Genomic DNA, 26,070 nt, shown 5'->3' with positions numbered 1-26,070 from the left:
GTTGAATGAAATTGGATGTGTTTGAAGCTGGTCAGGGGATTTCCCATTGATTCAGTTTCATTCCGCCCTTTGTAGTGTGGATGGAGTTGGTCGATCTCGACTCCACCACCCGATAACGACCAGGCTGACCTGACCGGTATCCCTTCACAGAAGACCAGGGTCAGAGAGGGAGGCCATGGTATCCACAATGTGTCTCTTTTACTTCTTTCTTCCATGCTTTATTTCAACCCATCACTTGCTTACCCAATACCAAACTGCTTAGTACTGTTTTCTGGCCATACTGATCCGACTAGTGGGAGCTTGGAAACAGGTACAATAAACGTGTCGTTTGAAAGAGCCTGGCCCAGTGCATTGTGTCCCCAGCTTCCGCCTGTTTGATGAGAAGAAGGATGTGCTGATCCTGCTCTTCATGGAAGACCCCCTGGACCACCAGCTCTCTCCTTACTGCCGCATGAGGAAGAGGGTGAAGAGGAGCACGTAGCTGAGCTTGCCACAGGCCGGCCAGAACACAGACGTCTTCTAGCAAAACGTGCACAGAGCTCTGGAGTAGGGCCATCCGTATAGGGGGAAGCAGTAATGAGGCAACGACACGCACTCCGTGCCTCTACTAGGCTGTCAGAGTCGCATTCACTTGCAGTGATATTCTGTGTGTCGATATTTCATGAAACCATGGTAGGCCTACAGGTATAATGTATATCAGCTCAGGAGGTAGAGCAGTTGTCTTGTAACCGAGAGGTTGGCTGTCGCCTTACATGGGTGACTCTGCCGTCAGTGTGTTAATGTGTGTAGGCTATTAACCGATGTAAGTCGCTTTGGATAAAAGCATCTGCTAAATCCCATAATTGTATATGCTCTTCCTCTGTGCTTTAATTTGTAGATTCCATCATTGCATGGTAGACTTGCATTATAACCTCTTAAAAGAAAATGTTTATGCAAACACTGCTGAAACATTGTAGACGATAACTAAGAAAAATATTTAAATTCTAAGAATCTAGTTTTGGTCTAAAAAAGAGGTTGTTTCAAATATATATCGTTCATTCCATCCTTAAGCAGTATCTCTTGGAAATGGGACAAGGCTCGAAGTCCTAAAGTTCCCAATTAATATGTACGTAGCAGGAAATTCAGTTCATCCAATGTGCATTACGGAGGAGTCTTTTCAACTGAGAAAACAGATGATAAAATAAACTGTTTTAGTATAATAATTATTGTAAATACTGTGAATATAAGAAGTTTTCTTTATAAGTTGTATTTATACCCCCAATGGTAAAAGTATTAGACGACAAGCTTATCACACAAGCTGGTCATAAACTATCATTATATTTCGTTAATTGTTTTATATCCGTATATCCGTTATTAGTCCGTGTTACCAACGATTGACTATTGTTTTTCAAATAATCTTCGGCCGCCTCTATTTGTAATACAATAATGTATGACCGTTTGTATGGGATATTAATCATAATGCAGTCTATAGTACATTGGCTTTTCTAGTATTTAATATATGCCTTCTGCTTTGGAGTGCGCGCTTGCGTTGCAAAACGGCCTACGTACATTGTGTAACATTTGGGCGCAAGAAATGTTGGTGAATCGAGTCTGAGCGTGGAGACTCGGGTGATGCCCGCTCGGATCACAGGACTACAGTACCGATACCGAACAGCCCTGATGGTAGCAGCGACGGGCGGACCGTAGGGCACCCCGACCCGGAGGACTTGGGGCTATTGAAGAAGACGCTTCTCTACTGTGTGTCCTTCTGGCTGGAAGACAATCTCCTAACTAACATCCAGCTAACTTTCAGTTCAATATTTGTCGCGGCCGTTTTATTGCGTTTTTCCCTCTTCCACCATCACCAACTCACATTGTGCAGGTGTAGGAGGGGGCGGTGTACAGGCCGGTCTCACTGAGACCCTTTTGGACGCTGACGTGTTTCAGCGGGCCATGCCAAACCTGCAGTGTCAGATGCCATTTTACTGCGTCGGAAACCCCAATATATTGGGCCTGTCATCTCACTAGAAGTTGTTCAAAGTAGTACACGACTGGTGCGGTGGGGAGCTACATGGTCAGATGCATTGTGCACTCTTCGTGCTGAAGCTTATGGGTCCTGCGTACTCAAGCTCCCGGCTCCCACACAAAAAGGTGTGCTGCGGGGGTCCACCGCACGGTCTGACCGCCTCACATCTGGATCGTCCGTCCTCAGTCATCTGAGGCCTAGGTGGTCGTGAGGTCCTCGGAGTTTAAGATCATCTCGCTGTGATCGCTTCCAGAGGATTTTGTGTAATTGAAACCGGTGTTATTACATCGGCACGATTGGTCGGGTTTCATCGGCTCTGAATCCCTCGTCCATAGCACCAGTGACTATAGAAACGTTATCCAAGGTACGAGCTCATCGGCCGGGGACTTCCCCTATTATTATTTTGTGCATTTTTTAAAGGCCACGTTAGGGTGACATTGCATTCGCTTTCTCTTTCCACCACTGTCGTTTTAATTCGGCGACCAGACACAAAAAAAGTGAAAGTGGAGGATTGTCCGTCGCACGCATTAAAGCTCCGGGATTTCAGCGTCTGGCTGGTGTTCCCCCCCACCCATCCCGCGGTGACGGTTATGGGTCGGAAGCGGTGTGTCGGTGCAGATTGTTCCAAGATGGCGGCCGGGTGCTGCGGGGTGAAGAAGCAGAAGCTGTCGGGATCCCCCGGGTCGGGGGGTCCTGGCGGGGTGGGGGCGGGGAGTGGGGTGACGGGAACCGGACACTGTGGGACAGACCTGGGGATCGGTTCCTCCACCGCCGCCACCACCACTGTTGCAGCGGGGACCGTGGGCAGAGTCAACGGCCTGGGGGGACCGGGGGGAAACGTGAACAACTGTAGTAGTGGTAGTGGTGGCGGCGGTGGCGGTAGTAGTAGTAGCAGTACAGCCGTGCTGTCCCCAACCCCGGCCGGCTACAATTCGTCCGGCCTCTCCCCTAATCTGAGCCCGGGATCCGGCTCGGGAAGCGGCGTGAGGAAGATGGTGGTGTCGGCGGAGATGTGCTGTTTCTGTTTCGACGTGCTTTACTGTCATCTGTACGGATACCAGCCGCCAAGGACCCCCCGCTTCACCAACGAGCCCTAGTGAGTCCCTTTGTGTTACACCCGGCCGGCGAACAGCACCGCAGGGGGCTTTGGTCACGGTGACATTCATGTGTTCGTTCGGGCCATTTGGTCGGGTTTTAGTCGAAGAGTGGATTGGGATTAATTAATGCACATTGACAACTTTTAATTTAACATTTAGAACTAATAATCAACCGGCGGGCTGCGGCCTGGTCCCCAGCTCCTCACCGACTGCCCTGTCTTCTTGTTTTTCGGCATATTATTATTCGTTCGTATCCATGACAGCTCTAAACAGTTATTGCACATAGTGGTATCAGGTTTTCATGTGTTAAATGTGTTTCGGAAAACAACTTTGTGTCCATTTGAAGTGCGGTCATATTTTATATTAAGCGTTAAGCCTGTTCGCTGTTAGCCTGGTTGCTAGCATTGATTTTAGCCTCGGAGTTTCGAACCGAACGACTGGCCAAGTAGTTTGCTAAATCACCCATTAAGGGTACGAAAATGAATATCAAGTCAAAAAGTAGTGAATTAAAGTAGTTTCTGATAGTTTAAGACCCAAATCGTTGTTAAAACTCACGACTGCCTATTATTTGGGGGGGCTAAAGACGGTTAGCTGTATCGGCTAACAGATACAAGGCAGCCTGCCAGCTCCTCGCGACCCGCCGCCGGACGGCTCGCGGACGCTCGGTCCTAACGGTTCTGTCTGAACCGAATCAGATGGCCGTTAGGGTTCTGTTTGACCAGAACCAGATGTCGGTTAGGGGGTCAAGGATCTGCGTTCAGAGAGCCGGACCGGGACTCAAACAACAAAGAAAACACTGCACACATTGCCCATGACGGGACATTTAGGTTTAACTTAACAGTTAGTTGATTAATCAAGTTGCTTTACAAAAATGTATGAATACTTATGCCTGTGACAACACAATTAAAAAGTCAGTTTTCATTGTTTTATTCGGTTAATCAATTGGATTTTAACTTCTTGTGTATAATTGCAGCTGTTTGGGCGCCCTCTATTGGCCGATACAACCGACGCTTGATGGCATAGAAGTACTAGTTTTATATAGTGTAAGGTACACCATCAATTACTAAGATCTGTGGTGTTGCATCTTATTTCATGCTGCATTGTAGTCAATTAGATTGACAGGAGTGCACCTATTGGTTTAAATTACATCAATGTCTTATGGTAATGTGAGGTAAACGATAAGACCACCTCTACGCCAGTTTGGCCTTTAGGTTTTACAGCCAAGAGATGAGGACATTGGGGACCTTATAGTTCAGACGTTACCCTAAGTAAAGAAGTGTTTGACAGGTTATTAATTTATTTGGCCCATAAGAAAAATAAGCTGTCATGGCTCAGCTCAGAGGGAAACTGGATATCAGTTTGATAGCTAAATGCACAAGGTTCATCTGAATGAGAACATACAAGACAATTTGATTACCTTAAAGTAATTACACAGTAGAGACAAGGAGAAATATGACTATGTATAAAGACGGTACTGCAAGTAACATAGCCTGTTCCTTTAAGAGAGCGCTGAGCTGGAACAATTCGATTAAAGCATTAACTGTCATTGTTTGACAATGTCAACAACTGGGACATCTCTTATCATGCGTGTGGTAACGAGATCAACAAAAGGCAATCAAATCATTTTCAGTCAACGTTAAGAGTATTAAGGTTCGGCCATGACCCTTGACCTTTACTGTTTCAGTGGCGCTGGGTTATACGTGTCTTCTCTTGCAGCCCGCTGTTCGTCACGTGGAAAATAGGGCGAGACAAGCGGCTGAGGGGTTGTATCGGTACGTTCTCGGCCATGAACCTGCACTCAGGACTCAGGGAATACACCCTTACTAGGTAAGCACCCCTACAGCCCAACCCCATACAGCCTGCCAGTTGGTACAGTCCACTGGGCGGGTCGACCCATCACACATCACACCATTTGTGATGTCATGAGTGGCTCCATTTCGAAGCGGCTGTTAAGGGCTGGAATAGGAGCCTTCAAGATATTACTGATCATTGAAGTGACTGGGAGACAAGTTAAAAAAACATGATTTAATAATGTTTGGCCCTTGTTGGATGCTGGCCGGCCTTTAAAAGGGCCCCTACCAAGGGGTGGGGTGTTGCGGCCGTTACAGGCCGCTTTGAAGCCGTTGGTGACATCACAGGTCAGCACCCCATTTCACACCCGATGCCCTCTTGTGATGCCGGAGACGGATCGTGGTTGAACCACTTGCTTGACTGATTGATCAACGTGAGCACCTGGTGGTAGAGCAGGACCCTCACAGTGGTGATCGACCTTTGACCCTGTGACCCCGTGTGTGCCCCAGTGCCCTTAAGGACAGCCGCTTCCCGCCCATGACGAGGGACGAGCTGGCCCGCCTCTTCTGCTCCGTGTCCCTGCTGACCAACTTCGAGGACGTCGGGGACTACCTCGACTGGGAGGTGAGGAGGGGGGGGGGTCTGTACCCCAGAGGGGGGGGGAGGGGGGGTCTGTACCCCAGAGGGGGGGGGAGGGGGGGGTCTGTACCCCAGAGGGGGGGGGGGGGGGGGTCTGTACCCCAAAGGGGACTACCTCGACTGGGAGGTGAGGAGGGGGGGGGTCCGTACCCCAGAGGGGGGGGAGGGGGGGTCTGTACCCCAGAGGGGGGGGAGGGGGGGGGTCTGTACCCCAGAGGGGACTACCTCGACTGGGAGGTGAGGAGGGGGGGGGTCTGTACCCCAGAGGGGGGGGAGGGGGGGGTCTGTACCCCAGAGGGGGGGGGGGGGGGGGGTCTGTACCCCAGAGGGGACTACCTCGACTGGGAGGTGAGGAGGGGGGGGGTCTACCCCAGAGGGGGGGAGGGGGGGGTCTGTACCCCAGAGGGGGGGGGAGGGGGGGTCTGTACCCCAAAGCGGACTACCTCGACTGGGAGGTGAGCGCCCGAAGGCCATACCCCCCTGTAGAGGGGGGTCCCTCTGTACCCAAGAGGGGGGGTGGTCTGTACCCCAGAGGGGCGGGGGTTCTGTACCCCAGAGGGGGGGGGGTTCTGTACCCCAGAGGGGGGGGGGGTTCTGTACCCCAGAGGGGGGGGGGTCTGTACCCCAGAGGGGCGGGGGTTCTGTACCCCAGAGGGGCGGGGGGGTCTGTACCCCAGAGGGGGGGGGGGGGGTCTGTACCCCAGAGGGGCGGGGGTCTGTACCCCAGAGGGGCGGGTTTCCTGACGTCTTTCTCCCTCTGGCTCCAGGTGGGCGTTCATGGCATTAGGATAGAATTTTTCAATGAAAAAGGATCAAAACGAACTGCCACCTATTTACCAGAGGTTGCAAAGGAACAAGGTGAGTATCTGTTGTCTATAAGCTGATGGATGCTCTATATGTAGGGCTTCTAACCCACAAAAGTTATGAAGAAGATCCTCTCAATGAAATGTGATTTCTCCACAGGTTGGGACCACATTCAGACCATCGATTCCTTACTTAGGAAGGGAGGTTATAAAGCTCCCATTACCAATGACTTCAGGAAGACCATTAAGTTAACCAGGTGAGGCCGGTGTCACTAAAACCTGTTGTACTTTTCCCACTGTCAGTGCAGCACATTCCAGAGGCATTCTGGGGTCTAGTCTGTAAATACAACCAGCCTTGTGTGTCGAAGGCCAATTCATAAATATCTTAACTATATTTACATTCAGGGTAAATTCTTTCCGCCTGGTGTTTTTTTTTGGAAACATGCAAGGCGTCGCATTTCAGAGTCTCGATCTCAAATCAAACCCCAGATGGCTACAGGCTGTTCAAAGCGGCGTGTGGGCAGCAGCGAGCCGTATCGCCCGGTCCGCTCCGTCTGCAGGAAAGGCCCCTGGTACCAGGGTTCAAGCCCCTGGTACCAGGGTTCAAGCCCCTGGTACCAGGCAGCCGGGTCTTACCCTGTCTGACCGAGCCAGGCACCGCTGGTGGTCCGGGCCCGGCTCCTGTGTTGTCTCGTTGTAAACACTGCTGTCCTGCCCGTCCAACGGCCCTGTGTGTTGACCAGTGTCCCCGTCCCAGTTACCGTGTGTTGACCAGTGTCCCCGTCCCAGTTACCGTGTGTTGACCAGTGTCCCCGTCCCAGTTACCGTGTGTTGACCAGTGTCCCCGTCCCAGTTACCGTGTGTTGACCAGTGTCCCCGTCCCAGTTACCGTGTGTGTTGACCAGTGTCCCCGTCCCAGTTACCGTGTGTGTTGACCAGTGTCTCCGTCCCAGTTACTGTGTGTTGACCAGTGTCTCCGTCCCAGTTACTGTGTGTTGACCAGTTTCCTGTGTCCCCGTCCCAGTTGACCAGTGTCCCCGTCCCAGTTACCGTGTGTTGACCAGTGTCCCCGTCCCAGTTACCGTGTGTGTTGACCAGTGTCCCTGTCCCAGTTACCGTGTGTTGACCAGTGTTCCTGTCCCAGTTACCGTGTGTTGACCAGTGTCCCTGTCCCAGTTACCGTGTGTTGACCAGTGTCCCTGTCCCAGTTACCGTGTGTTGACCAGTGTCCCGTGTCCCCGTCCCAGGTACCGTAGCGAGAAGATGACCATGGCCTACGCAGAGTACATCGCTCACCGCCAGCACCACCACTACCAGAACGGCGTGGGCCACCCCCTCCCCCCCTACAACCATTATTCCTGACAGCGAGCCCCGTGACCAATCACTGCAGCTCTCCTCGGACCTGTTCCCGGGAGAGCCCGCCCCCGCCTGGTCTAGCTATTTCTACTACTGTACCATTTTATGATGATAGTTTCCGTTGCCATGGTGGCCGTCTCCTAGACGTTGGCATGGCAACGGGCGGCAAACAAATTTATTACGGCGCGAAGTCCGCATTTCCCCGCCCTCTTTTTTTTCCTTTTATTTCCTGCCGTGAAGCTTTTGCAGCAGCATATATAAACATATATCTCCCTTCCTTTTTTGAATTTGAATTACGATTTTTCTTTTTCTCCAAACTTAAGTCTTTAATAAAAAAAAGAAAAACCTAGTGAGGTTTTGGTTCTGTGGATGAGAGCGTCTCTCATGGTGGGTCAGGACTAACCTGGTATTCTAGAGCTGAACCGTTCTCATGCTTCTCATTTTTATCCCTGTGTGTGTGTGTGTGTGTGTGTGTGTGTACTATTTGTAGCAAGGCAGCAGCGGTTGGGAGAAGTCTCATGCTATTAAGTGAGAGGGAGAGGTGCGATGGCCTTGGCCGGGTGTCTCTGAGCACTGGACCCCCCAGCTGTAGATAGCGAGGGTCTGACCGGTGGGCCGGGGGCTGGAGTGTGTGTGCCTCTGTGTGGTTTAATCTTCTCCAGGAGATGAGCCCGGCTAGATGAGTAGATTCTATCGTTTGTGATGCGTGAAGTGTTTCCCTCGCGGGGGCCCGAGAGGGCGGGGTTTTGTGGGGCGAGGTAACCTATTAAAACTTGAACAGCGTTTGATTGGCTAGGTATAAAAGCGTTTATCTTTTTATTATTATTCCTTTTTTGCAACGATTTCTACATTGTACGATTTAATAAGGAGCAAGCCATCTGTTCATCTTGAAAGCCGGATTGTCTGCGGGTCATCTTTTGTAAAGTAGACGAACCAGTTGGAGGGACTCCCCTGAGCGCTGCGTTCTGAAGGTTAGGTGAGCAGTCGGATATATTCACACGGTCGGAGAGGGAGATCCGGAGTGGATCCACCGTCATTGTGTGTTTATAGAGTTTAGGAGCAGGAAGCGACGGGGACAAACGAACCCCCTAAAGCCATAAACCCAAGGCATGCTTCATAAGTGTTGTGGGCTGGATGTCGTCGCTTGTCTTGGATGAGTTAATAAAGCTTCAAGTGGGAGCCCCAAAGCCGTTCCAGGGAGCCTGCTCCTCTGGGCCCGGTCCCAGGGGGCTCATGAGGTGCGGTGACCCCTCTGGGGGGTGCCGGTGTGTAATTAACTAATTGACACGGTCTAATGACCAAAGTCGTTAGTTGTTTTAGCTCCCGAACCCCAGAGTGGGTGTGATTAGTGAACGTGTGATCAGTGAACGTGTGAGTGAAGCGTTGCGTTGGCTGGGGGTTGCGGTCTTAAAGGCGCCCCGGGACCCTGTCCCAAGGCTGCCCCCACCCCTAGATTGGAGCCCCAACCCACGGTCACCTGAACGCCAGCCAGCCTGGGAGCTGATGTGCAGCTAAGGGCCCTCCAAGCAAGCGTTGTCGTTAAGGGGAGATTAATGGGACAGGGCCCTTGATCGCTGGGCCCCCCTCCCGACCAGATCCCCCCCACCTACGGGGTCTCGACCCGAGCTGCAGAGAACGGTGTCCTGTTGTGTCAGCTGTGGGGTCGGGAGGTCAAGAGAACACCGTCCCAGCGAGGGGTCCGTTATTGTTGAAGACTCCAGATAATAACAGTGGGGGGGGGGGGGGTTCTAGGCACTTTATTGAAGCCATTTCCCCTCGACAGACAGTCCCGTGCATCCAGGACCTCTTTGGGTGTGCAGTATCTCAGCTGTCCTGGTGTCCGCTCTGCGCTGCGTTCCAACGGCTGGTTCTGGTTCAGCATCGCTGTCATGTCTCCCTCACCTTCATTGTTTTTTGTTGAATTTGACCAACCGGCGGTTATTTCCTTTATGCAAACAGCCAAGGGCTTCAGGCGATCCATCCACAGTAACCCCAAACTACCAGACTTGAGTTGTGTTGCCTTAACTGGTGTTAATAATGTCTGGACCAGTATTTGGTGCTGTAGTTGTTCCTCTCCCACCATCGACTGTGCTGAACTCCCATCTCGTGCTTCTCCAGAACTCTTCTGGTCCTTTAAACGGCGACAAACTACACAACCACATGTTTTTCTTTTCTTCTGCTGCAAAACCAAATTGCCCACGCTCCTCTCACCTAAAGTCTTTGTATAGACATGCAATGTACTCTGTTGCATGCGTGTATGAGTATAACCTATGGTTTTAAATCCATGATATGCTTGATCTATCGCTTAGTCACTCGGAACCACAAAGAGATTTTAGAAGACTAAACATATGGTGCTATCAGACCGGGCGTCGGGCGGTCAGCTGACCGGTCATGAGGACTCATCTCCATATCACTAACCCGACCTGTGGGGTTCTCTCTCCAGCGGCTCGCCTGTGAGACGGACGCACCACGCTTGAACTCTCACAAGAGTCATGGAAGGTACACCTCCATGTGGAGGACTGACTATTCCCTCCAGACACCGAGAGACCACCCCTCACGTGGGCCCCCTTTTTTAACATCCTTGATATATGCAGATATCTGTTCAACAAAGTGTTTCTCGTGCCGTGCTGGTCAACGTCCCTGCAGGCTTGAAAGGGCAAGAAGTCACCCCTCCCCCCCCTGGTTTAGCCACCCTAGGAGAGGACGTGTGCTCGGTGGGTCAACGCACACACAAGTCTGTCGGGGCGGAGGTCGGTTTCGCCAGTTGCAGCATCTCCTCTCCACATGCTGCAGCTGGACGAGGAACCTCCTCTAGAGACTTTCCACTGGACAGGAAACCCGACCACCACGTGGTCCGCTTTCATGTCCAGTCGGATGGTCGGTTGATGTAGTCATGGACGGTCTTCATCTACATGTCTTACACATTTTCTAGCATTTTTTTATGTTGTTAAACACAGATATCGTGATTTACTGTCGGTCGAAACCCACCACCAAACAATCATGACTTTATTTTGTATATTTATTCATCCTTCTACAATAGAACGTAACTGGAGGTGTTGTTTGGTGACCAACCCATGGAAGATGTAATCCTTTTCTGTCGTGTTCTGTCAACACTTTGTGTACCGATACCTCATAGACTGCTGGTGGAGGCGGTGAGACTCTTCTTGTCGTAGCATACATTTGGCGCCGTAACCGAGGGTCAGAGTTCGGCCGTAGCGTTCGTGCGAGGTCGTTCGTCGCCGTGGAGACTGTTCGTGTTGTGACCTCGCGTGCGTTTTGACCGAAGGTGCAAAAAAACCAGCCATGTGCAAACGACATGCTGCAGTGGGCGTGGCTCCCTGCCCTTCCAAGAACAGTTCTGCAAGCGACCAACCATCTCCACTGTCCGTTGGTTTGTGTGGTACCTTGAAGCTGAAGCAACCCCATCTCACCGCGTCCTGCCCTCCGAACCCCCTGGCCCCCACCTGAAGGGCGCGGAGGACAAGATGCTGGGTTGCACATCGTATCTTACTTATTTTTGTTTAATTTACAAAAATGAAAAATCCCATGGTGTGCCTCCTAGCTTATGGGTTTTAAATGTTTGTTTGTTTTTTCCCTAAAGACCAGCAGTTATACTTTATATAAAATATGGATTTTCCTTATTTTTATGCTATGTAAGATGAAAAGCCTGTTTTCTTTACTTTGGACCCAGTAGCTGCACTGGTATACAATCGCACTGATAGATGATAATTAAAAAACATAAACAAGACATGGATCAATACTGATACAAGCAAATGAAATAAGAAAATACAATAAACTTGTGTTTGGAACTTTTATCTAAAAAAAAAAAGGAATAAAAATAAAAAAAAGAGAAAATGACTGTTTTTGTATATTAAAATAAATTCTTTTCATAATATTTTGGATCTAGTTTCAAACTTATTTTAGTGGTTTTCTATGTTCTGGGTATTGAGACACAGTTCTGAAAGACTTCACTGTACAAAATGGTTTTACTTTGCAGTGGCCGGGACGTTACCTGGAGTAACGTCCCTCTGACTTTTTGTTTTGGGTTTAAAATGCATTTTCTCTTTTCATTAATGACTTGAAACGTTGTTGGAATACCGTGGCGGTGGGTATTCTAAAGGCATCCCCTTGTAGAGCTATATAGATATTTCTTCTCCCTCTAAACCGCTATTAGTGTGACCAGACTTGAAACGGGCATTCATTATAGTACTCCCAAAAAAATATTTAAAAGTTTTAAAAGAAGAACAAAAAAATGTGTGGGGAAGGTATAAAATGTATATATACAGTATATATATGTGTGTATATATACAGTATATATATGGGTTATTATCGGTATGTAAGCCATGGCTGTGAAGACGATAATGTAGTTTTAAACATTGTTATTACCTTTTAAAACCATTTATTCAATAAAAAAAAATAAAAAACCAAATGAAAAGAGACATTCGTGTGTATTGGAGTTCTTTCTTTGGCGCGTCAATTTCTCTGCTCAGTTCTGCGTTAGACCGAGGGGATGGAACGCAGAACCTTAGGCCCAGTTCTGCGTTAGACCGAGGGGATGGAACGCAGAACCTTAGGCCCAGTTCTGCGTTAGACCGAGGGGATGGAACGCAGAACCTTAGGCCCAGTTCTGCGTTAGACCGAGGGGATGGAACGCAGAACCTTAGGCTCAGTTCTGCGTTAGACCGAGGGGATGGAACGCAGAACCTCAGGCTCAGTTCTGCGTTAGACCGAGGGGATGGAATGCAGAACCTTAGGCTCAGTTCTGCGTTAGACCGAAGGGATGGAACGCAGAACCTTAGGCTCAGTTCTGCGTTAGACCGAGGGGATGAACGCAGAGCCTTAGGCTCAGTTCTGCTTAAGACTGACCAAGAGACCGTGTCCTGAAACCCCTTCTCCCCGGTCAAACAACCTCTTCAAACCTTACCACAGAACCCGCTCATCTCCATTATCTGACCCCTGCTACCCCCCCCCCCCCCCCCCCATGACCATATCCTGGACAGGGCCCTCTCCACCTCCTCCCCCCCTAACCACTCAGGAACACTCACCCTTTAAGGCATCCCTCAAAGCCTCCATCATGGCTCTTGGTGATAATGTCTAAACTCGTTCAACATGTCTTTCTGTCCCGATTATCTTACTCTAAAGGATATCCAGGGCATTTTAGAATGTTTTAATAGGATTTTATATCTATTGTAAAGGGAGCATTTTGAAAAGCGCTATAAAAATACATGCATAGAACATTTACGTTAAGTACATTTATTTTGGAATGATAGGAAATGTGGTACAACTGCCTGATGCATTGAGACGCCATCTTGTTTTCAGGAACAGCTTTGAGAGGGAATTGAATATGAATGTAAATCTTAATTCATGATCCATCCTCTTGCATTGCATGGCTGGGATCATTAACCAATGGCGTGTGGTGGAATCCAATACCGTTCCTTTGAGAACATGGACTCAATTTAATTGAACACATGTAGCCATTAAAAATGTCTTAAACCTTTACAAATAGACAGCTCGGTAACTGCTAGATGCAAGGAGTAGTGGTATAAGAGGTGTAGTCCACACGATGCACAGAACCACAGATGGAAACTAGGATATAGTATAAAACATTTCACCTATTGATAAGTACGTATGAATGAATCCTTGAGGCCTTGATGACTGATGAACCGAATGCTTTTATTGTCAATACAGCACAGTGGAGCCAAACATGGTACAAAAAACTCACCGCTGCCTTTAAAACGTATGCTACAGTAATACAGAGTGAAAATCCCTCAAAACTCCAAGTACGGGAAACATTTTAAACATTACAATTATCAATTGAGGCAAAGTTAACATCATGGATGAATCTCGTCTAACGTGGCGAGTTGGTCGAGGTCTCCGCTCGATGGCCGAGAGCTGAAACCCCGGCGGCTCTAGAACAATCTAGAATACTCTGGTTAGACATATTATTGTTACCGGCAGAGTAGGACACACACGCACGCACGCACACACGCACGCACACACGCACACACACACACGTGATGCACCTTCGACATGACGTCATGGCGATTGGAATGCTGTGAAATGGCTGACCAATAGAAACACAGATTGTTGTGTTCGTTCAAGCCCACAACAAGACGGTGGGTGAAGAAGCCCCCCCGTGGAGGACAGGTCGTAGTCATGACTACGCTGATGGAGTAATCATAAATAGTAAACAGGATCAGTCTTTTTTTTTTATGCTTTGAAAGAAACGTATGAATGACTACAATATTTTACATGTTACTGTTAGGAATTATGCAAAGAAAATAATGCTTCATACACGCACACAACACACACACATTTTCCCACACACAGGCGCGTGTGAACAATTAAGGTCTTCAGGACAACTTCAACTCGGCGTGTTCTAAACAACGTAAGAACTAAAACAAGGCAACAGAACCAAAACCTTTGCTGAGAAGTTCCCTGGAGTAGATTCTAGAGATCTCCTCTCCGACCCGCGCTGGGACCTGACTCAAGACCCCAGGGGCCCCCCAGCTGTATCTGGACCCCCAGGTGGTCTCTGGACCCCCAGGGATCCCTGAGGGTCTCAGGGCACCAGGGGGTCCCTGTTCTAAGCATGAGAGCAGAGCCGGGCTCATCACTAGAAAGAAGGACGTTCACGGACCTCAGAGAATACTCACATAACGAGAGAGAGACAGCGAGAGAGAGAGAGAGAGAGAGAGTCTTTTACAAAAGTAAAGAAAGAAAACGAGAACAGAACGAAAACAGGCATACTGGAACGAAAAGGCGAACGTGGTCGAACGGAGTGGAGGAGGAGGAGGACTGGGAGGAGACGGAGGTGGAGGAGGAGACGGAGGTGGAGGAGGAGGTCAGTCCATCTTCTTGCTGCGCAGGCGGGCGGAGTCGAGCAGGGCGTGGCAGGCGGGCGCGGCGTGCTGGCACAGGAAGGTGAGCGCTTTGCCGTGCAGCAGCGTGAGCAGCGTCTGGTGCGCCGTGGCCCACACGCGGTACCAGGGCCCGTAGAAGGGGTCCGACACGGCCGGACACAGCATGCTGTTCAGGTTCACCTCCGTCACCTGGACACACCACGGGGAATCAGCACCTTGTACAGCGGGCTGGGAGGCGGGCTCAAGACAATTACTATCGCCCTTAATCACAGGTCCAGCTCAAAGGGCCTACCCCCCCCCCCCCTCTTTAACCCTAACCCCCGGGCCTAATAGGCTGTATGATTACCCTAACCCCCCCCCCCCCCCTCTCTAACCCTAACCCCCGGGCCTAATAGGCTGTATGATTACCCTAACCCCCCCCCCCCTCTCTGTACCCTTTGACTCTGACATCGTAGAAGGGACCTAGTCTCACCACCAGTGGTGATTAGCGACATCACATTGTCGCTAATCACTTACATCACTTACGTCACACTGTCGCTACAGCGACGTCACACTGTCGCTATAGCGACGTCACACTGACGCTACAGCGACGTCACACTGTCGCTACAGCGACGTCACACTGACGCTACAGCGACGCCACACTGTCGCTACAGCGACGCCACACTGTCGCTACAGCGACGCCACACTGTCGCTACAGCGACGTCACACTGTCGCTACAGCGACGTCACACTGTCGCTACAGCGACGTCACACTGACGCTACAGCGACGCCATAGCTTGGGCCCTGTGTTTTCATGTCCACTGTGTATGGCCCTGAGAGGCGCAGTGCGGTGTGCGGCCAGCGGGGGGCGCTGCGGTCTCACCATGCCCAGGCCCTGCAGGAAGATGAAGTGATAGAGGAACAGGATCCCCGTGGAGAGGAGGGCCCACCACATGTCCCCCAGGGGCTCCGGCTTGTAGGCACCTGTTCACACACACACACACACACACACACACACACACACACACACACACACACACACACACACACACACACACACACACACACACACACACACACACACACACACACACACACACAGTGAGGAATGTGTGAGTGCACGGTATGCGTGTTGGTTCCAGGACAGGGTGTACCCTGGCTGTTCTAGGTTAATGAGTCCGAGCGCTCTGCGCGTCTTCACGACGGTTGCCATGGTGCACTGAGACGCAGTCCTCTCATTGGACGGCCTATTTGAATACCGAGGGGAAGGGAAGCCTCCTGTAACACTGGGTTGCCGGGCGGGTTTCCACGGCAACTCAGCAGGGAAGCTCTGTGCCTTAACGCGGTCTTAACGTCTGCCCGGATACGAGCAGAGAGCCCCAGGCCTCCCTGGGAGCCCATTGGTCGGTCCTCAACATCTCTAGTCCCGCCCTCAGGTGTTGAATGGTTGGTGGTCCAAACCACCGTACGGCTGGCCGGCTGCTGCCACTTGTGATGTCACAAGGGGATCAATTTAGGAAACGGCTTCTAACAGCGAATAGGGGCCCAGAGAGAGTGGGGGTCCTGCCCCCCTCTCCTTAAGCCCATCAGGGGCCTCAAGATCTTCATATCTCCGTGCTGGTGTTAGCCTAGCGTCAGAGCAGCCCTCCCCTGCTACCGTTAGCCTAGCCTCAGAGCAGCCCTACCCTGCTACCGTTAGCCTAGCCTCAGAGCAGACCTCCGTGCTGGTGTTAGCCTAGCGTCAGAGCAGCCCTCCCCTGCTACCGTTAGCCTAGCCTCAGAGCAGCCCTTCCGTGCTGGCGTTAGCCTAGCGTCAGAGCAGCCCTCCGTGCTGGTGTTAGCCTAGCGTCAGAGCAGCCCTCCGTGCTGGTGTTAGCCTAGCGTCAGAGCAGCCCTCCGTGCTGGTGTTAGCCTAGCGTCAGAGCAGCCCTCCGTGCTGGCGTTAGCCTAGCGTCAGAGCAGCCCTCCGTGCTGGCGTTAGCTTAGCGTCAGAGCAGCCCTCCGTGCTGGCGTTAGCCTAGCGTCAGAGCAGCCCTCCGTGCTGCCGTTAGCCTAGCGAGAGAGCAGCCCTCCGTGCTGCCGTTAGCCTAGCGAGAGAGCAGCCCTCCGTGCTGCCGTTAGCCTAGCGTCAGAGCAGCCCTCCGTGCTGCCGTTAGCCTAGCCTCAGAGCAGCCCTCCGTGCTGGCGTTAGCCTAGCGTCAGAGGAGCCCTCCGTGCTGGCGTAAGCCTAGCGTCAGAGCAGCCCTCCGTACTGGTGTTAGCCTAGCGTCAGAGTGGTGGCCAGGGGGCGTGGCTCACCTCCTTTCCGCAGCAGGTAGACGGGCACCAGGTAGAGCATCACGTGCTGGATGTAGTAGATCTCCTTCTCAAATGGCAGCTGGGGAGGGAACGAGGTCAGAGGTCAAAGGTCAGGTCAGCGGCATCAAGACAGCAACCAGTTTCAGTTTGTTCACGACACTTTAGAATTCAGAGCTTCCAGAAGTTGCACTGTGGAGAGGGGAGGGGAGGGGGAGAGGAGAGGAAGGGGGGAGAGAGAAGGAGAGGGGAGAGGAGGAGAGTGGCGGAGAGGAGGAGAGAGGCGGAGAGGAGGAGAGAGGCGGAGAGAGGCGAGGAGGAGAGAGGTGGGTGAGAGGCGGAGAGGAGGAGGGGAGGGGAGAGGAGGATAGAGGAGGAGAGAGGAGGGGGAGAGAGGAGGGGAGAGTGGTTGAACCAGGGCTGGTTGTGATCCCAGTGGACCAGAACCAGATTGTTGTACACATATTGTAAGGCTATCGGTCCTCCACTCTGTAGTATACAGTAAGGCTATCAGTCCTCCACTCTGTAGTATACAGTAAGGCTATCAGTCCTCCACTCTGTAGTATACAGTAAGGCTATCAGTCCTCCACTCTCTAGTATACAGTAAGGCTATCAGTCCTCCACTCTGTAGTATACAGTAAGGCCATCAGTCCTCCACTCTGTAGTATACAGTAAGGCCATCAGTCCTCCACTCTGTAGTATACAGTAAGGCCATCAGTCCTCCACTCTGTAGTATACAGTAAGGCCATCAGTCCTCCACTCTGTAGTATACAGTAAGGCCATCAGTCCTCCACTCTGTAGTATACAGTAAGGCTATCAGTCCTCCACTCTCTAGTATACAGTAAGGCTATCAGTCCTCCACTGTAGTATACAGTAAGGCCATCAGTCCTCCACTCTCTAGTATACAGTAAGGCTATCAGTCCTCCACTCTCTAGTATACAGTAAGGCTATCAGTCCTCCACTCTCTAGTATACAGTAAGGCTATCAGTCCTCCACTCTGTAGTATACAGTAAGGCTATCAGTCCTCCACTCTGTAGTATACAGTAAGGCTATCAGTCCTCCACTCTGTAGTATACAGTAAGGCTATCAGTCCTCCACTCTGTAGTATACAGTAAGGCTATCAGTCCTCCACTCTGTAGTATACAGTAAGGCTATCAGTCTTCCACTCTGTAGTATACAGTAAGGCTATCAGTCTTCCACTCTGTAGTATACAGTACGGCTGGTTCAGAACGGGGGTCTGATATGTTGGGGGTCATACACCCCATAGAGCCTTCGTAGGCCTTCTCTTCATAACAGTGTGAATATTAATCGTAATGATTGCTGGTAGGGATGGGCGATGAACCGATTTTATCGATTAACTCGAGTGTGTAGCTCACGTCGACTTGTTTAAATGAAAATCGGTTTTCTCTTCAACATCCGCCAACGCTTCCCTCTCAGCTGCCGTAGTTCGGAATGGGCTCAGCCCTCCCCCCGCACAGAGCGCGCATTTACCAAAGTGATGCACAAACACGGCAGCGAGTGTGACAAGTTGTATACAACAATTTATTCATACATGTATAATCTATTTTGAGGTAAACATAATTCATTTGAAATATATCTGTGTGGTTTAATAATGCGTCGATCTGTTGGTAATGCCTCGGGGCTCCAGTAGGGGGATCGCGCTCCTCTTCCTCATTCAATACAGACGAGTGAAGGAAAGAGCTGCGTGCGTGTTTTCTCATTCTTCTCCCGTTACTATTCCCTTTTTTAAAAGGTAAGTACCGTTTGCAAAACATTGTATATTTATGAACACATGTTGAAAGTTTGAATGTTATGTTGGCACTTTATCAGAACTACCTCTTATCATTAGTAATATTATATGTTTACAGAAATATTTTATTTTATATTTTACATTTTATGTTATATTACTGGTTACACTGCTTACAATGGCAGGGCCTGCCATAATGCCTTTTTATGTAAATCGATTGAAATCTGATTTTTTCTTTAGGCCATATCGCCCAGCCCGATGGTAGCTTGGTTTGTGTGGCCGGTTGTGATGGGGTTTGATGAAGACTCACCAATCTGGTGTTGAGGATGGGGAAGATCAGAGCCAGGAGAGCGCCGTTCAGCATGTGGACCTGCAGCCTGCAACACACAGTTAAACACACAGCAGATTAAAAACACACACACACACACACACACACACACAGTTAAAACAACACACAGAACAGATTAAAACAAACACACGCAGTTAAAACAACACACAGAACAGATTAAAACTAACAGTTAAAACAACACACGAACAGATTAAAACAACACACACACACACACACACACACACACACACACACACACACACACACACACACACACACACACACACACACACACACACACACACACACACACACACACACACACACACACACACACACACAGTTAAAACAACACACAGGACAGATTAAAACAAACACTCAGTTAAAACAGAACAGTTTTAAACGACACAAAACCTCCAGATCACTAATCGACACAATCGAAAGTCAGCATTCATTATGAATAAGGATGCATTTCATTACTAATTTCCTTTTATTTGTATTGTGTAATATTAGTGCAAAAGTCATTTCATGATTTATGATCTCTTTGGTTATAAACCTATGAAATGAGATCTTGTCATTATTAAAGAACAGAAGGCGCTGTGTCCAGTGAAGGGTCACGGTGGAGCTTCACTAGTGCTTTGGTGTTGTTGTACTCCTAGACGCCATCCGGTTGGGGAATCAAACCCAGGGCCTCTTGGCTCACAGTTGATGTTGAAACCACCAACCTACCGGGCCGGCTGGCCACACGCTTTCCCCAACAGGAAGCTCTGTGGAAACTACAGAGGGACAACTGCCACCAGCCACTTCCTCAACCTGAACAAAGCAACACGTCTGTTGTGGGCTCTTATCCTATCCCTCCACAGGAAAATTCACCTTTACGTCACAACAATAATACACGTTCTACCGGGTGGAGAAAGCCGAAGCGTTCTCCGAAGGCGCCACTGGTAAACAAACCCTTCCATGTCATTTGACCAGGGCAGAGGTCAAGATAATCTGCAACCCGGGAGTATCTTGCCGCCTATTGTTTGCTAACATTATGAAATGCTGTGTAGACGGAGAGGGAATCAACCCCTCACCCTGGCAGTGTTGAAGCCTTGCTCTACCAGTAGAGGTAGACAGGTAATCCAACCCTCACCCTGGCAGCGTTAATGCCTTGCTCTAGCAGCAGAGCTAGACAGGGCATCAACATGCCACTGATAGTGGAGTCTTGCAGCATTAGCCCGTTGATTGGAGGGTTGGAGTTCCAGCGATCACCGGGTTGAGGAAGCGGTTGTGGCCGCTGTGGCTGGCAGTGTTCTCAGGCCTAAAACATTTTTTTGTTTGGTTCCGGTTTCCGACCGACCCTGTCAATTTATGTGCGACCCAAATTATTTTATGAGCTTTATAAAAAAAGAAAAAACTAACTATAATTACGTTTTGGTACAGCACCTCTTCATTCTGTACAAGGATGAGCGAATTTTCTCGTTTTTAAATGAAAACAACCTACCTATCATTCGCTGCCGCTGGAAAAAATAAAATAAAAAAATAAAATAAATTCCCTACCTACCCATGACCTCAACTGACAACCAACAGGAACCAAACTTTTTTTTTTTTTAGGCCTCAGACAGGCCTGGCTCTGTTATCATGCCACACTCGTGTTGTGTTCTTGAGTTATCTCGTATCCCAGCAACAGGATTCTGTCGCGGGGATTCCACTATTCCATACGCGGTGACCGCTGCTCCAAGGCCTACGACGTCAGCAGTGAGGGTGAAGCCACTAAACAACACTGTCCGTAGACAACATGTGTACGAGTGGCATGGGGAGCCCTCCCTCTCACACACAAGATTTACATTATTTTGTTAACAGAGTCATTGAGTAATCGGGGCCCTTATTCCAGGTGAAGCTCAGTAAAGGGCTGGTTATGGTCCCACGTTCACACAGCGCTAGGAACAGGCAGAGGCTTCGACGCAGTCGTGAACATGTTTTGGTTTTGTTCAGGTTTTAGTGAGCGGACCAATCACAGCCCTCGCTAATGCGTCGCCTCGACGGAAGGTTACCATTTATGGGAGGTGCACGTCCGGCCCTAGCGCTGGACGCAAGGAGGGTCCACAAGGACGCAAGGGGTCTGTAGCCCCCTTGCGTTGCGCGGGACCATAAGCAGCCCTTAAGTCACACAACAGAGTTGGGCCCTACGCGAGGATAAGGACCTCCCCCTCACCTGAAGATGATCATGGAGGCTTTGCATGGTGGACAGGCCAGGAGGAAGATCTGTGGAGCACAAATGATTCACTTTACCAGATCCTGTCACACACACACACACACACACACACACACACACACACACACACACACACACACACACACACACACACACACACACACACACACACACACACACACACACACACACACACACACACACACACACAAATGTGGTGATTGATTAACAAAACTCAACCCAGGAAGAAGATATTACTTCACTAATTTAGAATGAACTTTGAACCTTCAATTTGCATCCTCGGTAGAAGACCTGTTGAGCTAGATTAGGAAAATTAGGGGACTGGTAGGATTGTAGTCAAGCCAAGAGCTTCCTGTTTGACTGACAATCGACCAAGCGATAAAGGCTTCTTCCCTATGAAAGTAACACCAGCGATTGTCCAACCAGTGACAATTTGGTCGACCAACGAATCGACCAGAAATAGACAGCCCGAGTTATTTCGCTGAAATAAATGAAGTTACAGAAGTATAATAATAATAATATCCTCCTCTTTGGTTGGCTCCAATACATGCGGTGCTTGATGCTAGGATCGGGGGCCTTTTATAAACCATTAAGCGTCTTTCAATGAGTGTCACAAACCAGGTTAGATTACAACTAGGTCAACGGTTCCTGTAAACCAATGGAGTACAAAGGTCTCGTGTTCCCAACCCTAGTTTGCCCATTTTCCCACCATCACGCTAGCATTGTCAACCCCACCCTGAGGGCCTCTTTGGTACACCTCAAAACGACAACAAAAGAGAAGACGGTGGGGAGCTGTGGTTGAACCAGTGATGACCGTGGGGAGCTGTGGTTGAACCAGTGATGACCGTGGGGAGATGTGGTTGAACCAGTGATGACCGTGGAGAGATGTGGTTGAACCAGTGATGACCTTGGGGAGATGTGGTTGAACCAGTGATGACCTTGGCATGGCAGCAGGGCTTGTGCTCCGTACTGCTCTCTGACGCATCGTCACGTGGAGAGTTACTATACGCTCATTAGATCTTTGTTTCCGATGCATTAAGGATCTGATGCCCTCACTACAAGAGGAACGACTTCAAGGAGACAGACAGACTGCAGACACCACAACCTTCTGACCGGGAGTTAACTCCCTCAAACACATACAATGCCCCCCCCTGCCCAAGCCCACCCATGGGCTGAGAAGCCATTCTGCCGGCGGTTTGAGTTCGCCCTGCAGAAGGGGCTGCAGAAGAGCAATACATTTCTTTCTAGTTTTCGTTTTTGCGGGAGCCAATCACCAAGCTGGCTTTTCCCCTTGGCGCGCTATTGGCTGGTTTAACACAATGACGACAGGGAAGCGGCGGCAGGCAGCCAATTGCGTACAGAGTCATTTGAACTGGGCCCGTTGATCACGCCTCTTGCTGAAGAAAATGACGGCAGCTTCCCCAGACCAAGCTCGATTGAGCTTGGTCTGGGGATAGCCAGGCTAGTTCTGACTGGCCTAATGGAAGCACACGCACGTTGAAACCACAACGTAGACTGAAACTAGTTTTCCTTTCCCGTTAATGTTTTAAAAAAAAAAATGATAAGTTGAAGACAGAAACAGATGATTTAATTTCTACCCTACCCCAATAATGGACTGGGTTGAAACGCCCTGGTAGCCATCCTGAGATAATGGACGGGGTTAAAACGCCCTGGTAGCCATCCTGAGATAGTGGTCTGGGTTAAAACGCCCTGGTGCCCATCCTGAGATAATGGACGGGGTTAAAACACCCTGGTAGCCATCCTGAGATAGTGGTCTGGGTTAAAACGCCCTGGTGTCCGTTCTGAGATAATGGACGGGGTTAGAATGCCCTGGTGCCCATCCTGAGATAATGGATGGGGTTAAAACGCGTTCCATTACTTCATCATGTCTCAGATACTCCAGGGACTTTGTGGGAGCATGAGAGTTGGAGTACCGGCTCCAGAAGCCATCAGTGTTTGTTTGGTTGCCCCTCTCGGAGGCTCTCTGGGCGTTCTCCTGGGAGGTCGAAACCGCGCTGCAGGAGTCAAAGTTCATTTCACACACACTGCCTGGAGCCAAATCCCGGGGATGCGTGTGAGGAGGCTACACTGTGACCTTTAGAGGCCGGATGTGATGCAGGCACCGATGTTTACAGAGGAAGTCAAGAGCTTTCAGCTGTTAATGTAAAAGCTCAATTCTATGGAGATACCCATGTTGAAATTGGTACTCTAAGAATTTTATTCTTACGAGCAAAAACGTCATACTTACTTGTAAGAATACGAATTTGAAAACTATAATTACAATATTACTCGTAAGAATTCAGAATTTAACCGTAATTCTGTCAAGTTTAAATTACAGCATATATATCTAAAATTCTCATTCCTATTAGAATGCAACTCTTCCTAGTAAGAATATAGTTAGTAGTCAGTAAAGCAATAGAAGACTTTCTGCAGATGATGCCCTGAATAGAGTGAAACGCGACACACCCTGGGCTGAAATCTCGGCCATGTGTTCTGAATGTAATGGGAGTTCCGTGTCAAACACATCAGGTTACAACAGGTTTCTAGGCCAATAACTAACAACTAAATACATGATATAGATGTAAATATAGATGGATGAATATCCCTTCGCTGATATAGTCCTATAATACTTATTATCTGATCCAGTGCATCCTACAAGTGTCTGAAAAATACCAGCATTGGCGCATAACATAGTAAGGACCAGAGCTTCAGAACAACCCTCGAGCCCCTGAACTGCCCTGCATGCTCACCTGCACCATGGTCATCACGTGGCAGGGGTTCAACAGGTAGATCACAGTCTTGGTGGCAAATTTGAACCCGACCTCAATCCCAAAAGTCATGCACAGGGAGACCAGCAACAGGTTCTTCCCCAGACTGTCCTGATTCTGCGTCCGGGTCCAGTCTCTTCCCGGGACCTGAAGCTCCTTCGAGCGGCGGATCTTCCTCAGCGACAGGGCAATCTCAACGAGGGAGATGAGGACGACCACCAGGCTCTCGCTCAGCCGCTGCTGGGGCGCCAGGAACGCGGCGCACTCGGGGCCCCCGTTGCCCTCGAACTTGGGGTCCACGCCGCCGTAGACCCAGTCCAGAAGGCTGTACACGTTGTACCTGGACATGTTCCTCTTCTCGTGTTGGAAAAGATACAAACAAGACGGAATAAAAGACGGCACACTGACGTCCTGGCGAAACATTAAACGCAGGGTGTCTGCTCTCCCGCAAGGTGTGGCTGTGTCTGACGGGCCGACATGAACCCGGTTCCGGGAGGAGAGAGGCTCTAGAGAGGCTGTGCAGCGACCTGCCCACACCTCCGGGAGGAGGCTCTACCGCGACCTGCCCACTCCTCCGGAAGGAGAGCGGCTCTGCAACGGGCGGAGAGCGGCTCTTCAGCGGGAGGAGAGCGGCTCTGCAGCGGGCGGAGGGCGGCTCTTCAGCGGGAGGAGAGCGGCTCTGCAGCGGGCGGAGGGCGGCTCTTCAGCTGGGGGAGAGCGGCTCTAGAGAGGCTACAGCGACCTGCCCACACCTCGGCTAACAGCCTCTCATCTAGCTACGGGTTAGCCAGCAGCTTCACACTTCTGGAGTTACGACTGGCTAAGCGGGCAACCCCGACGCTAATGTATCTGTAAACGGCTAGGTTATCGTCATTATTGTCACGACTAGAAGAAAACCAGAGGATTCGTTTGGTTAACGGCTGACATTTCACACCGGAGCGCGCTAGTGGCGGGTGTAGCAACTAGCGCTGTTAGCGACGCGATGGTACGAGAAGAGGAGGGAGATCCCGCGAGATAACGGGATGCTGCGTTCTAGACCGAACTGATGCTGGGTATTTTGGTATCACCGTTATCCGCGTCAATTAAAACCAAAAATACCATTAAAACTAGAATACATTTTTGAACAGACGCACACATACACACGTCGAAGGCATCGTCAGACGTAATGACATCTTTCCTGCATATTTTGTAAGATTATAATAATTTTATTTTTGTATTTCTTTCTAAACCAGATCACTGTCATTTGCTCGACTTTCCCTTCTGGTATTGTTACATTAGACCTACATATCATTCAGCTTATCGCATATAATAATAACTAAGCAATTAGCCTGCTGTGCGCGGATGAGTCGTTCCTCTCTGTCTCTTTCAAATTACATTCGCAACAGAAAAACAACCCGATGGTCTCTCTGTTGGGACTGTGACTGCAGGAGGATCAACATGGGTGAGTACAGGCCGGCTCCCATGTGACTCCGCAAATGCGTGCCCTGGTCTGATGTCACCACCGTGGACTTCAGCCATCTGGTTGGGAGAGCTGATGATGGGATTCTCATCACATTTTCCATTAACTCGAAGTGAGGAATGGGCGGAATGGGCTGGCGCTGGGAAATCAAATCAACCTCAGCTGGTTGACATGAAGGCAACGCCTCTGTGTGCTGAGAGGGGATGGAGACGGGAATACATGGGCAGTTTTTTTCTTTTTTTTCTTATCCTATTTATTAACCTATTTATTATATATTCATAACCTATTTTTTAATCATATGCTTACCTGCTGCCATATTGATGGACGTGAGAGCAAATTTCGTTTTCCATGTGTCGAACATGCTGAATGACAAACAAATCTTGAACTTCCACTTATCCTTACGTTGATCGGATGGCAGTTTAAACAAACGGCCGGCGGCTACATTCAACAAGCTAAATTATTAGTTTGTGTTTTATTATAACTTTGATCTTCTATAAATAAAACGTCATATTATTAATATCTGTCAGTATATTGAAGAATTCAAGGGTATACCGTACTATATATCCTGTCCAGCCCTTGCGTTCCAGTGACTTAATGTGTGAAGCCGGGTGCCGCCACCAGGGAGAGACACATTACCTCGTTTTAATCCCAAGAAAATGGATCGCACACCAATTTTAGATTAACATCCCTTATATCTATTTTTTGAATATTCATTTATAAAAT

General features: G+C 49.6%; 3 protein-coding genes across 3 annotated transcripts in view; 1 reads left to right on the top strand and 2 right to left on the bottom strand.

Moving 5' to 3' along the window:
- Window positions 1–1,597: 1,597 nt before the first annotated feature.
- On the top strand, window positions 1,598–12,130 carry ammecr1 (AMMECR nuclear protein 1). Its single transcript, XM_030361293.1, has 6 exons — window positions 1,598–3,101; window positions 4,819–4,929; window positions 5,403–5,517; window positions 6,300–6,390; window positions 6,496–6,592; window positions 7,583–12,130. The coding sequence occupies exons 1-6, from the start codon at window positions 2,596–2,598 to the stop codon at window positions 7,695–7,697; spliced, it is 1,035 nt and encodes a 344-aa protein (XP_030217153.1). The 5' UTR covers window positions 1,598–2,595; the 3' UTR covers window positions 7,698–12,130.
- Window positions 12,131–13,343: 1,213 nt separating this feature from the next.
- tmem164 (transmembrane protein 164) lies at window positions 13,344–24,888 on the bottom strand. Its single transcript, XM_030361294.1, has 6 exons — window positions 23,871–24,888; window positions 21,100–21,149; window positions 18,885–18,951; window positions 16,831–16,909; window positions 15,416–15,516; window positions 13,344–14,743 (listed from the first exon to the last, which is right to left on the bottom strand). Exons 1-6 carry the CDS (start codon window positions 24,309–24,311, stop codon window positions 14,537–14,539), a joined length of 945 nt encoding a protein of 314 aa, XP_030217154.1. The 5' UTR covers window positions 24,312–24,888; the 3' UTR covers window positions 13,344–14,536.
- LOC115547158 (proline-rich protein 2-like) overlaps window positions 24,504–26,070 on the bottom strand; it is a 7,286-nt gene continuing 5,719 nt past the window's right edge. The window contains exon 5 of the mRNA XM_030361127.1: window positions 24,504–24,595. Within this exon, the coding sequence (XP_030216987.1) occupies window positions 24,504–24,595 (92 nt within the window). The remainder of the gene's footprint in view (window positions 24,596–26,070) is intronic.

Source organism: Gadus morhua, chromosome 7, assembly GCF_902167405.1.
Source record: "Gadus morhua chromosome 7, gadMor3.0, whole genome shotgun sequence".
NCBI classification, from domain to species: domain Eukaryota; kingdom Metazoa; phylum Chordata; class Actinopteri; order Gadiformes; family Gadidae; genus Gadus; species Gadus morhua.
Note: the sequence above shows the minus strand (reverse complement) of the source record. Positions and strands in the feature narration are given on the sequence as shown.

What these genes read in the sequence shown, in the direction of transcription:
- tmem164 (XM_030361294.1), bottom strand. Translation starts at nt 24,311, where the DNA reads ATGTTTCGCCAGGACGTCAGTGTGCCGTCTTTTATTCCGTCTTGTTTG. An exon ending in GCCTCCATGATCATCTTCAG is followed by an intron (nt 18,952 to 21,099) that starts GTGAGGGGGAGG and finishes TGTGTGTTGCAG; the next exon opens with GCTGCAGGTCCACATGCTGA. An exon ending in CCATCCTCAACACCAGATTG is followed by an intron (nt 16,910 to 18,884) that starts GTGAGTCTTCAT and finishes TTCCCTCCCCAG; the next exon opens with CTGCCATTTGAGAAGGAGAT.
- ammecr1 (XM_030361293.1), top strand. Translation starts at nt 2,596, where the DNA reads ATGGGTCGGAAGCGGTGTGTCGGTGCAGATTGTTCCAAGATGGCGGCC. An exon ending in CGCTTCACCAACGAGCCCTA is followed by an intron (nt 3,102 to 4,818) that starts GTGAGTCCCTTT and finishes CTTCTCTTGCAG; the next exon opens with CCCGCTGTTCGTCACGTGGA. An exon ending in AGGGAATACACCCTTACTAG is followed by an intron (nt 4,930 to 5,402) that starts GTAAGCACCCCT and finishes TGTGTGCCCCAG; the next exon opens with TGCCCTTAAGGACAGCCGCT.